This window comes from Haematobia irritans, chromosome 5, assembly GCF_050003625.1.
Source record: "Haematobia irritans isolate KBUSLIRL chromosome 5, ASM5000362v1, whole genome shotgun sequence".
Classification (NCBI taxonomy): Eukaryota; Metazoa; Arthropoda; class Insecta; order Diptera; family Muscidae; genus Haematobia; species Haematobia irritans.
The window spans coordinates 136526991-136539583 of record NC_134401.1 but is presented as its reverse complement, the minus strand read 5'-3'; the positions used below and the strand labels follow the sequence as shown (position 1 = coordinate 136539583).

Here is a 12593-nt window from a genome sequence, read left to right as displayed (position 1 = left end):
AGATCTAATTATATATCTTCATATATGACATCATATCTAATTATATATACTATATATAGCTCCATATCTAATTATATATATCGCATTAAATCATGAACCAGCTGTGTAACACGGATAAAAAAATATTTGTATATGTTTGTGTGTAAAAATAATGTGTTTGTTACGAGAATACTAACGTGATATACTTGGTTACAAGCACGTATGTTTGGTCGCACATCAAAACAAGTGTCTTCATGAAATGCTTAACTTTCAGACACAACTGTCTTTTTGTTTTCAAAAATGTCACCCCATAACTATCACCATTAGCAACGCCTGTTGTTATTAAATTTGAAAAAAAAAAATATATCAAATATTTTATAATGCGAGTTTCATATTTTTATTTCATTTAAAATCTCATTTTTCGAGGAAGATAAAGGAGTATGAGAAGGTAAGTTTATTGTTTTGTTCCTATTTTTATATATTGAATATTTTCTCTGTTTTAGGAGGATGAATTTGTGGTAGTCCAGGAAAAGATTAAAAGATGACAGCGGAGCAACGTAAAGATTTGTGACCAGGCCATATCCGAAGTTGCGATAGAAGGAAGTATTATCCAATTTCAAAAAGAATACAAATTTGGAGATGATTTGGATTGTGAACCGGATACATTCCCGTGCAATTTTTCATAGTATGGTATTTGGAGCTTCGCACAAACCATTCAATACAGTGCTGGTTTAAATTATTGGGTACGAGAAGCAAATTTTGGTAATTATATGTATTATTTGCAAATATATCTTTAAATATGTTAGACTGATAATTCTTCTGTATATTTTATATTTTTCAGAGTTTTCATTCCGAGTAGCCAAATAAAGGAATTACGAGACTCATTTAAAGAAATGTTTGCAGAGAGCAATGTACAAACGCCTTGGGAAATTTAAATGCCAGAACCCTTGGTGGCTATGTATATATATTTTGTTTTTGCTGTTGTTGTTGTTTTTTTTTTTTAATTCGTAGACTTTTATACCTAGACATATATATAATGTACATATGTTTGATCCAACTTATAATATTAAATACTCTTTTCATTATAAAAACATAAAATAAATCTATTTTATTAATTACTGTAATTTCACTAATTTTGGAAATTTGTAGATAAAATTATATATAATTAGATATATTAACATCTAATTATATCAAATTAGATATAATTAGATGTGGGCCAAATTTGAGATCTGGTCAGATCTAATTCCTTTAGAATTAGATCTGATCAGATATTACCATTTTTCGGATCTGTCCAGATCTGCCTACATATCTAATCAGATATGGCAGGAGATCTAATAATATCTGGCCAGATCCACCAATTTTTACACGGGTTTGCAAAATTTACTTTCTATAGACAATTTTGCATAATTTTATTTCTATAGAAAATTTTTGCAAAATTTTATTTCTATAGAAAATTTTTGCAAAATTTTATTTCTATAGAAATCTTTTTGCAAAATTTTATTTTTATAGTAAATTTTTACAAAATTTCATTTCTCTAGAAAATTTTTGGAAAATTTTATTTCTACAGAAAATTTTTGCAAATTTTAATTTCTATAGAAAATGTTTGCAAAATTTAATTTCTATTGAAAATTTTGCATAATTTTATTTCTATAGAAAATTTTTGCAAAATTTTATTTCTATAGAAATTTTTTGCAAAATTATATTTCTATAGAAAATTTTTTGCAAAATTTTATTTTTATAGTAAATTTTTAAAAAATTTCATTTCTCTAGAAAATTTTTGGAAAATTTTATTTCTACAGAAAATTTTTGCAAATTTTAATTTCTATAGAAATTTTTTGCAAAATTTTATTTTTATACAAAATTTTTATAAAAGTTTATTTCTATAGAAAATGTTTGCAAAAATTTTATTTGTAAAGAAAATTTTTGCAAAATTGTATTTTTTTAGAAAATTTTTGCAAAATTGTATTTCTTTAGAAAATTTTTGCAAAATTGTATTTCTTTAGAAAATTTTTGGACAATTTTATTTCTATAGAAATTGTTTGCAAAATTTTATTTCTATAGAAATTTTTTGCAAAATTTAATTTTTTTATTGTGGCAAAATTTTGTATAAATATTTAATTTCTGTATAAATTGTTTGCAAAATTTTATTTCTTTGGAAAATTTTTGCAAAATTTTATTTCTATAGAATATATATATATATATATATATATATATATATATATATATATATATATATATATATATATATATATATATATATATATATATATATATATATATATATATATATATATATATATATATATATATATATATATATATATATATATATATATATATATATATATATATATATATATGTATATGTATATATATATATATATATATATATATATATAATATATATAATATATATGTATATGTATATATATATATATATATATATATATATATATATATATATATATATATATATATATATATATATATATATATATATATATATATATATATATATATATATATATATATATATATATATATATATATATATATATATATATATATATATATATATATATATTATATATATATATATATATATATTTTATTTCTATAAAAAAGTTTTTGCCAAATTTTACTTCTATAGAAACTTTTGCAAAATTTTTTTTTTTTTTTCATAGAATATGTTTAAAAATTTTATTTCTATAGAAAATTTTTGCAAAATGTTATTTTCATAGAATATGTTTGCAAAATTTTATTTTTATAGAACATTTTTTATATATATACATATATATTTTTATATATATATATATATATATATATATATTATATATATATATATATATATATATATATATATATATATATATATATATATATATATATATATATATATATATATATATATATATATATATATATATATATATATATAATATATATATATATATATATATATATATATATATATATATATATATATATATATATATATATGTATATATATATATATATATATATATATATATATATATATATATATATATATATATATATATATATATATATATATATATATATATATATATTTTTTTTCTTTTTGCAAAATTGTATTTCTCTAGAAAATTTTTGCAAAATTTTATTTCTTCAGAAAATGTTTGCACAATTTTATTTCTATAGAAATTGTTTGCAAATTTTATATCTCTTGAAAGTTTTTGCACAATTTTATTTCTAAAGAAAATTTGAAATTTTTTGGCAAAATTTTGTTTTTATAGAAAATTTTTACAAAATTTTGTTTCTATAGAAAATTTTTGCAAAATTTTGTTTTTATAGAAAATTTTTACAAAATTTTGTTTCTATAGAAAATTTTTGCACAATTTTATTTCTATGGAAAATTTTTGCAAAATTTTATTTCTATAGAAAATTTGTGCAAAATTTCATTTCTATAAAAAGTTTTTGCCAAATTTTACTTCTATAGAAACTTTTTGCAAAATTTGTTTTTTTTCATAGAATATGTTTAAAAATTTTATTTCTATAGAAAATTTTTGCAAAATGTTATTTTCATAGAATATGTTTGCAAAATTTTATTTTTATAGAATCTTTTTGCAAAATCTTATTTCTATAGAGAATTTTTGCAAAATGTTATTTCTATAGAATATTTTTGCAAAATTTTATTTCTAAAGAAAATTTTGTCAACATTTTATTTTTATAGAAAATTTTGTCAAAATGTTAGTTCTATAGAAAATTTTTGCAAAAGTTGAATATAGAAATTTTGTCAAAATTTTATTTCTATAGAAAATTTTGTAAAATGTTTAGTTCTATAGAAAATGTTGCAAAAGTTTATTTCTATGGAAAGTTCTTGCAAAATTTTATTTCTATAGAAAATTTGTGCAAAATTTTATTTCTATAGAAAATTTTTCCACAATTTTATTTCTATAGAAAATTTTTGCAAAATTTTATTTTTATAGATTTTTAACAACATTTTATTTCTGTATATAGAAAATTGAAGTAAAGGGTGATTCTTTTGAGGTTAGGATTTTCATGCATTAGTATTTGACAGATCACGTGGGATTTCAGACATGGTGTCAAAGAGAAAGATGCTCAGTATGCTTTGACATTTCATCATGAATAGACTTACTAACGAGCAACGCTTGCAAATCATTGAATTTTATTACCAAAATCAGTGGCAGAAAATCCGCTTTTTTATCGACAAATTTTGTTCAGCGATGAGGCTCATTTCTGGTTGAATGGCTACGTAAATAAGCAAAATTGCCGCATTTGGAGTGAAGAGCAACCAGAAGCCGTTCAAGAACTGCCCATGCATCCCGAAAAATGCACTGTTTGGTGTGGTTTGTACGCTGGTGGAATCATTGGACCGTATTTTTTCAAAGATGCTGTTGGACGCAACGTTACGGTGAATGGCGATCGCTATCGTTCGATGCTAACAAATTTTTTGTTGCCAAAAATGGAAGAACTGAACTTGGTTGACATGTGGTTTCAACAAGATGGCGCTACATGCCACACAGCTCGCGATTCTATGGCCATTTTGAGGGAAAACTTCGGAGAACAATTCATCTCAAGAAATGGACCGGTAAGTTGGCCACCAAGATCATGCGATTTGACGCCTTTAGACTATTTTTTGTGGGGCTACGTCAAGTCTAAAGTCTACAGAAATAAGCCAGCAACTATTCCAGCTTTGGAAGACAACATTTCCGAAGAAATTCGGGCTATTCCGGCCGAAATGCTCGAAAAAGTTGCCCAAAATTGGACTTTCCGAATGGACCACCTAAGACGCAGCCGCGGTCAACATTTAAATGAAATTATCGTCAAAAAGTAAATGTCATGGACCAATCTAACGTTTCAAATAAAGAACCGATGAGATTTTGCAAATTTTATGCGTTTTTTTTTAAAAAAAAGTTATCAAGCTCTTAACAAATCACCCTTTACTTGGAGAGGAAGACTTTGTAAATTCTACCAAAACATCAAGAATTCTACCAATCGAGCAAACAGTAAAAAATCTACCATTTTTGGTAGAATTCTACCAGCTATGGCAACCGTGGTTGCAACGCGAATAAATTTTTCGGCGGTCAAATGTTCATATTCAATATTGAATGTATACTGGTCCCACTAATGCCTAAGGCTGTCTCAATCTCACGATAGGTCACAGGACGATTGTGTAATATCAGTTGCCGCACAACATCAATGGTTTGCGTAACAACAGCTGATTTTGGACGGACTTCAGGAAATTCTTCTTTGGAGTGAACTATGACCTCGGTTGAATTCACCATACTATCGATAAAACACTGGTTCTTCGGACTGACATTCATCGCCAAAAATTTAATTAAGTTAGGTTATTTTAGGTCCCCGCAAAAAAATTTGGAAGTTCCTCCAAAAGCACAACTTTAAAAGCACTTCGAGAAGATGTTCTTTATTTTAACTACACAGGAAGTTCTTTTCATTCAATTTTTATAACATGCTTTTTTCATATTTTTAATGGGTAATTTTAACTTCTTTTGTTTCAAATTGGTTAAAAACAGTTTAAGAATTCATAAAATGGTCTCTGACATCAGCCATAAATCATACTAAAATACGAAATATTTTGTAATACAAACATTTTTTACAATGGTTAAGAGAGTCTCTTTGGGTATAGTTTTCGGAAGCACGCTATTAGTATAGTGGAATTTTTTGAATATTAAAGAACTGTTTGGAAATGAAAGAAACTTATTTCGATTTCACCATCGTAAAACGGGGTCACTATATGCACATATTCGGTTAATATTCCCAAAAGGAAACACTATCGCCTAATACTAATACACTAAACACTGTCGCCTAATAATAGTCACTCTAGATAGACTCCAGCGACATATATTGATTCCAATAACATTCTTTCCCATGACTACATGTTAATTCTGTATTTTCTGCAAATTTAGTTAATGTTGTAAATTTTGCAAATACTTAAACATAGATATTCCTTATGATATGATTGCAATCATATTTACATATGCAAAATTTTGCAATTGTATTTCGTTTGTCATATCATTAGATATATGATTTACTATAGACAAATGTTTCCTTATAACGGTTGATGATAGCTTAGAACTAAGTACCATTCTCGTATACAAGAGCATCAAGCATAGAGAGTCATGTGTGCCAAACACTTATGCCAATTCTCTCGAATCAAACATACACACACACACTTATAGCTATAAAATGAAAATATAAAAGTGACAATCTATGCAATGTTCTTATTTCCTCTTCAACGAATTCTCAACTATGGTCATAAACATGCACACCAGGGATGGAAAATGCAGTACTATAGTACTGTTTTCAATACTTTTTCACCCCGGTCAGTACCGTAGTACCCCCGCGAATGATTTAGTACCTTTTGTGTAGACATTTTTGAGTCGATATCATATTTATGGTACAATATATTTGACAAAATATTTTAATATTTTGAGAAAGTCTTTATCAACTTTATTTGCTAATAGTCTTTTACAAATATGGCAGACATGTTCATGTGGGAAGAAAATCTCGATTTTGTAAAAGACATAGTCAAAAACAGGATTTTATTGATCTTCAAGAATGTTTTAGTCGAAAAAAGAAGGCGATTCTATATCGATTTTTTATTTCGGTAGAAAATGTTGTCAAAATTTTATTTCAATTGAAAATTTTGTAAAAATTTTATTTCTATAGAAAATTTTTGCAAAATTTTATTTATATAGAAAATTTTGTCAAAATTTTATTTATATAGAAAATTTTGTCAAAATTTTATTTTCTTTAAAATTTAGTCTCTTGACAATAATTTTCCAGTGAAATTTTTGTAAAAAGTACCTTTCCGCTCAAAAAATACCTTTTTTGTACTTTCTTAAAAATTGTATTTTCCATCCCTGATGCACACAGATATTTCCTCTCTGATTGCTTTGCTTTCCTACTCTCTCTCGCTCTTGGTCTCGCACATGTACACAGACCAGGGATGGAAAATACAATTTTCAAGAAAGTACAAAAGAAGTATTTTTTTTTTTTTTTGAACGAAAAAGTACTTTTCACTAAATTTCAACAAAAATTCCATTGGAAGATTATTGTCAAGAGCTCTTTTAGACTGAATTTTAAAGAAAATAAAATTTTCTTTGGCAACTCCTCAATTTTAAATATTTTTTTTAGTTTTATATCCGCTTACGAAGACTACCGTAGTATTGTAACCACGGTTGCCTCAGTTGTGCGTCATAAATTTTCTGAAGAGAATTAGAAATAAAATTTAGACAAAATTTTCTAAAAAAAATAACATTTTGACAAAATTTTCTATAGAAATAAAATGTTGACACAATTTTCTATAGAAATAAAATTTTGACATAATTTTCTATAGAAATACAAATTTGAAATAAAAGTTTTCTATAGAAATAAACTGTTGACAAAGTTTTCTATAAAAATACAATTTTGACAAAATTGTCTGTAAAAATTAAATTTTGATAAAATTTTCTATAAAAATAAAATGTTGATAAAATTTTCTATAGAAATAAAGTTTTAGGAAAAATTTTCTATAGAAATAAAATTTCAGCAAAATGTTCTATAGAAATAAAATTTTAGGAACAATTTTCTATAGAAATAACCCAGCAAAAACTCTCATTACCCGATAATCCTGTAGGTAAGCCTATTTAAAAATTTATAACCACTTATTAATTGGCATCGCTTCGGATTACATTTACATACGCATGTCCTAGAAGGAAAGTACTTCTCCCCAGACATACTTTCGGCCATAAAATAAGTAGTGCATTTAAAGCATATAATCACCTAATATGTAATGACTTATTCGTAGATACACCAAAGCTTGCAAAATAGCCACTTATTGTCTCAGACAACCAAATCTCGAAAATATTGGTTTCTATCGCCGATTACAATGGATCAAAAGAAAGCATTTATTTAAAACATAATATTATAATGTCATTAAACACAATTATTATGAAATATTTGTGATAAAATTTTCTTAACGGAAAAATTTTCAGAATTACCGTTACATTACATATTCTTTTTGATTTTTTATTTAAGTGCTCGATTATGTGAATAATTATACCTAATGGTACCATCATTTATTCTATTTTATTAATTCGTTAACTACAACTGCCTAAAAATTTGAGAATAACAATTCGAAAATTACCGAGAAGTATTTATTTTTGTCATTACAAGTTAGTCATTATAACTCGCCGCAATGTAATACAACGCGTAATGACAGCTTTACTCCTGGTAATTTCAATTGTAATGAGATGTGGTTACCTAGTTTTTGTTGGGAAATTTGAGCAAAATGTTCTATAGAAATAAAATTTTGACAAAATTTTGTATAGAAATAAAATTTTGATAAAATTTTCTATAGAAATAATATTTTGACGAAATTTTCGATAAAAATAAAATTTTGACAAAATTTTCTATAGAAATGAAATGTTGACAAAATTTTCTATAGATATAAAATTTTGACAAAATTTTCTATAGATATAACATTTTGACAAAATTTTCTATACATGTAAAATTTTGACAAAATTTTCTATAAAAATAAAATTTTTATAAAATTTTCTATATATATAAAATTTTGACAAAATTTTCTATAGATATAAAAGTTTGACAAAATTTTCTATTGAAATAAAATTTTGACAAAATTTTCTATATATATAAAATTTTGACAAAATTTTCTATTGAAATAAAATTTTGACAAAATTGTCCATAGATATAACATTTTGACAAAATTTTCTATGTATGTAAAATTTTGACAAAATTTTCTACAAAAATAAAATTTTGACAACATTTTCTATAGAGATAAAATTTTGACAAAATTTTCTATAGATATAACATTTTGACAAAGTTTTCTATAGATATAACATTTTGACAAAATTTTCTATACATGTAAAATTTGGACAAAATTTTCTATAAAAATAAAATTTTTATAAAATTTTCTATAAAAATAAAATTTTTATAAAATTTTCTATAAAAATAAAATTGTTATAAAATTTTCTATAGAAATAAAATTTTGACAAAATTTCCTATAGATATAAAATGTTGACAAAATTTTCTATAGATATAAAATTTTGACAAAATTTTCTATAGAAATAAAAGTTTGACAAAATGTTCTATAGAAATAACATTTTGACAAAATTTTCTATAAAAATAAAATTGCTTTAGAAAATTTTCTATCAAAATTTTCTATAGAAATCAAATTTTTACAAAATTTTCTATAGAAATAAAATGTTGACAAAAAATAAAATAACATTTTGACAAAATTTTCTGTAGAAATAAAAGTTTGACAAATCTTTCTGAAGAAATAAATTTTTGCAAAATAATATTTTTTTGTTCGCATTATTTTAGTAAGCGATCGATAACTTCTCATCTAGAAAGTGTTCTTTTACAAAATTGAAATTTTCTCCCCGAATGAACTTGTCTGTTTTGTCAAATTTTTAAATTACTATTAGCAAATAAGTTTGTTAAAGACTTTCTCAAAATATTAAAATATTTTGTCAAAACTATTGTGCAATAAATCTGAAATCGGCTCAGAAATGTCTTTACAAAAGGTACTAAATCATTCGCGGGGGTACTATGGTACTGACCAGGGTGAAAAAGTATTGAAAAAAAGTACTATAGGACTGCATTTTCCATCCCTGACACAGACACATATTCTCTTCAATGCATACATGAATGCCTTAATATAAATATTCATATGACTATAACCTATTTTACCTTATGTCTTTTTCACAACTCACAGATTTTGCAAGATATGATGATAGAAATTGACTATGATGCTGATGGCACAGTTTCCTTGGAAGAATGGCAACGTGGTGGCATGACAACGATACCTTTACTGGTACTATTGGGTAAGTAGCACACGAAAGAGAAACGATAACTACCATATACATATAAACTCATTTTCATTGTTACTATAAAATTTTTGTAAAGGTAAAATGGCAATTATTGGCTATAAAATGAAAAGAGATTGACAAAAGTTACCAAAAAAAAAAAAAAAATAATAAACATTTTTTTAATTTTTTTAATATTTCATACTACACAGGAAAAAAATATTGTTTGATTTCAATCACAAAGTTAATGAATCCAACTCATTTTTAATTGGTATTGCTTCAATCAATTAATTAATCCAAAAAAAAAAAATTTTTTTAATATTTTTTTTTTTTAATTTGTGTACCCTTCTAGGATTTTCAAAGGGATAAATGTTCCGAAAATATGCAACGAAAATTTCAATTTCAATATCAAGCAGCAATTTTTTATGATAGTAGATACGAGTATATCGATTGTTAAGTTCATATAGATAAAATTTTGGAAAAAGGCGATTTCACAAACATACAGAGAAAATCCATATTAATACATTCGTATTTTTTTATAAAAGAGTGCGCCTCTTTCGGGTACCTTTTACTGCGAATGCCACTTTTTTGAATGTCGCAACGGCAAGGTTGTTATAAAAAATAATTAAAAAAAAAAAAACTCAAAATTGTGAATGCCACCAATAGCCGTTCCACCCTAATAATATTCATTGCATTTTGGTCAAAGTTAACAATATAACTCCAAAGGAAGCAAAAACTAAACTTAAATGCAGTAGACAATGTTTAAACTATACAGGAAGTTCACAGGAAGCTATGATGCTAGTTTGTCATCGCAAGTGCTATATCACTATCAACAACGAACTATCAGACAAGGATATAAACCAATAAACACCAGAATCCTTGGAAAATAATCTGGTGTTTCTTCTGCTTTTATTTTCACTGATGGTACCTCGTACTCACTCCCCAAGGCCAATATCTTTATTTGCTAGCTAACTTAGATGGGGAAAAATTAAATGTTTAATAATAGCTCTCTTGCAAAGGGCACGTGCAAGTGACATGCATTTTGTTTTTCTTTTTCCGGAGAAAAACTCATTTTCCAAGAGTTGAGACATTTTCTAGATATTGTTATGCATCATAGCGAAATTTGTCTATGTTTTACTGTTTTTTATGTCATTTATTTTGTTCTCTATTTTGTGAAAAAATGTTTTAATTGAGTTTTATTTTTTTTTTCCTTTTTTTTTGCCCTCCTACAGGTGTGGATAGCACAGCTCTTAAAGAAGATGGCATTCATGTCTGGCGTTTGAAACATTTTAAGAAACCTGCATATTGTAATCTTTGCCTTAATATGCTGGTTGGACTGGGCAAAAAGGGTCTATGCTGTGTATGTAAGTATAATGGAAAACATTTTTTTCTTCAAACAAATAATTTAGTTGCAAGAAATGAAAACATTTTGACAAACATTCCTTTGGCAAAGAAATTTCTACAAAATTTCCCATAGTAACAAATTTTTTACAAAATTAAAACTATTAAAAAAAATTTTACAAAATTTTCTATAGCAGAGATTTTCTGACGAAATATTTGTCAAAATTTTGTCAAAAATTTCCTATTACAAACACATTTTGACAAAGTGTTTATGACAAAATGTCATAGAGAATCGAAATTTTGACAAAATTTCCTTATTAGAGAAATTTTTACAAAATTTCGTTTTTAAAGAAATTTTATAAAGTTTGCTGTAGAAAACTTCGACAATATCTCCTATAGAAAATTTTCTATAGCAAAGAAATTTTGACAAAATGTTCTATAGCAACGAAATTTTGACAACATTTCAATACCAACGAAACCAAAAAAAATTCCGTTAGCATAGAAATTTTAGCAAATTATAATTATAAGCTAATTGAAATTTCAACCAAATTTCCTATAGCATAGAATTTTTAACCAAATTCCCTATAGCATTGAAATTTTAACCAAATTCCCTATAGCATAGACATTTTAACAAGCTTTCCAATAGCAACGACATTTTGAAAAAATTATAGCATAGAAATTTTGAAAAAAATTCTTATACCATAGAAATTTCCACAAAATTTCCTATTTATTGCAAAGAAATTTTGACAAACTCTCCTATATCAAAGAAATTTTTAAAATTTTCCTACTGCAAAAAAATATTTACAAAAATTTCCTACAGCAAAAAATGTTGAGTAAATTTCCTACAGCAACGAAATTTTGACAAAATTACATAGAACAACGAAATCTTCACAAAATTTCCTATAGCAAAGAGTTATTGAACAAAATTTCTGTGCTATAGGGAATTTTGCCAAAATTTCTTTGCTATAGGAAATTTTGTCAACATTTCGTCAAAATTTTGACAAAATTTTCTATAGAAATAAAATTTTGATTAGAAGTTTTCTTATAGAAAACTTTATTCAGCCAGAAATAAAATTTTGACAAAATTTTCTATAGAAATAAAATTTTGACAAAATTTTCTATAAAAATAAAATTTTGACAAAATTTGCTATAGAAATAAAATTTTGACAAAATTTTCTAAAGAAATAAAATTTTGACAATATTTTCTTCAGAAATAAAATTTTGACGAAATTGTCTATAGAAATAAAATTTTGACAAAATTTTCTATAGAAATAAAATTTTGACAAAATTTTCTATAGAAATAAAATTTTGAAAAAAATTTCTATAGAAATAAAATTTTGACAAAATTTTCTAAAGAAATAAAATTTTGTCAAAATTTTCTATAGAAATAAAATGTTGACAAAATTTTCTATAGAAATAAAATTTTGATTAGAAGTT

At 24.6% G+C, this 12593-nt stretch overlaps 1 protein-coding gene and 1 long non-coding RNA gene across 3 annotated transcripts in view; both read left to right on the top strand.

Moving 5' to 3' along the window:
• The window catches only part of Dgk (diacyl glycerol kinase 1), a 372554-nt gene that overhangs the window by 292989 nt on the left and 66972 nt on the right, over window positions 1-12593 (top strand). For both annotated transcript variants that reach the window (XM_075313077.1, XM_075313076.1), the window contains exons 10-11: window positions 9725-9833; window positions 11048-11179. In XM_075313077.1, coding sequence (XP_075169192.1) covers window positions 9725-9833; window positions 11048-11179 — 241 coding nt within the window. The remainder of the gene's footprint in view (window positions 1-9724; window positions 9834-11047; window positions 11180-12593) is intronic.
• On the top strand, window positions 343-954 carry LOC142241435 (uncharacterized). The gene is made up of 3 exons (XR_012723635.1): window positions 343-427; window positions 483-741; window positions 821-954. It is a non-coding gene; the product is annotated as an uncharacterized LOC142241435 (long non-coding RNA).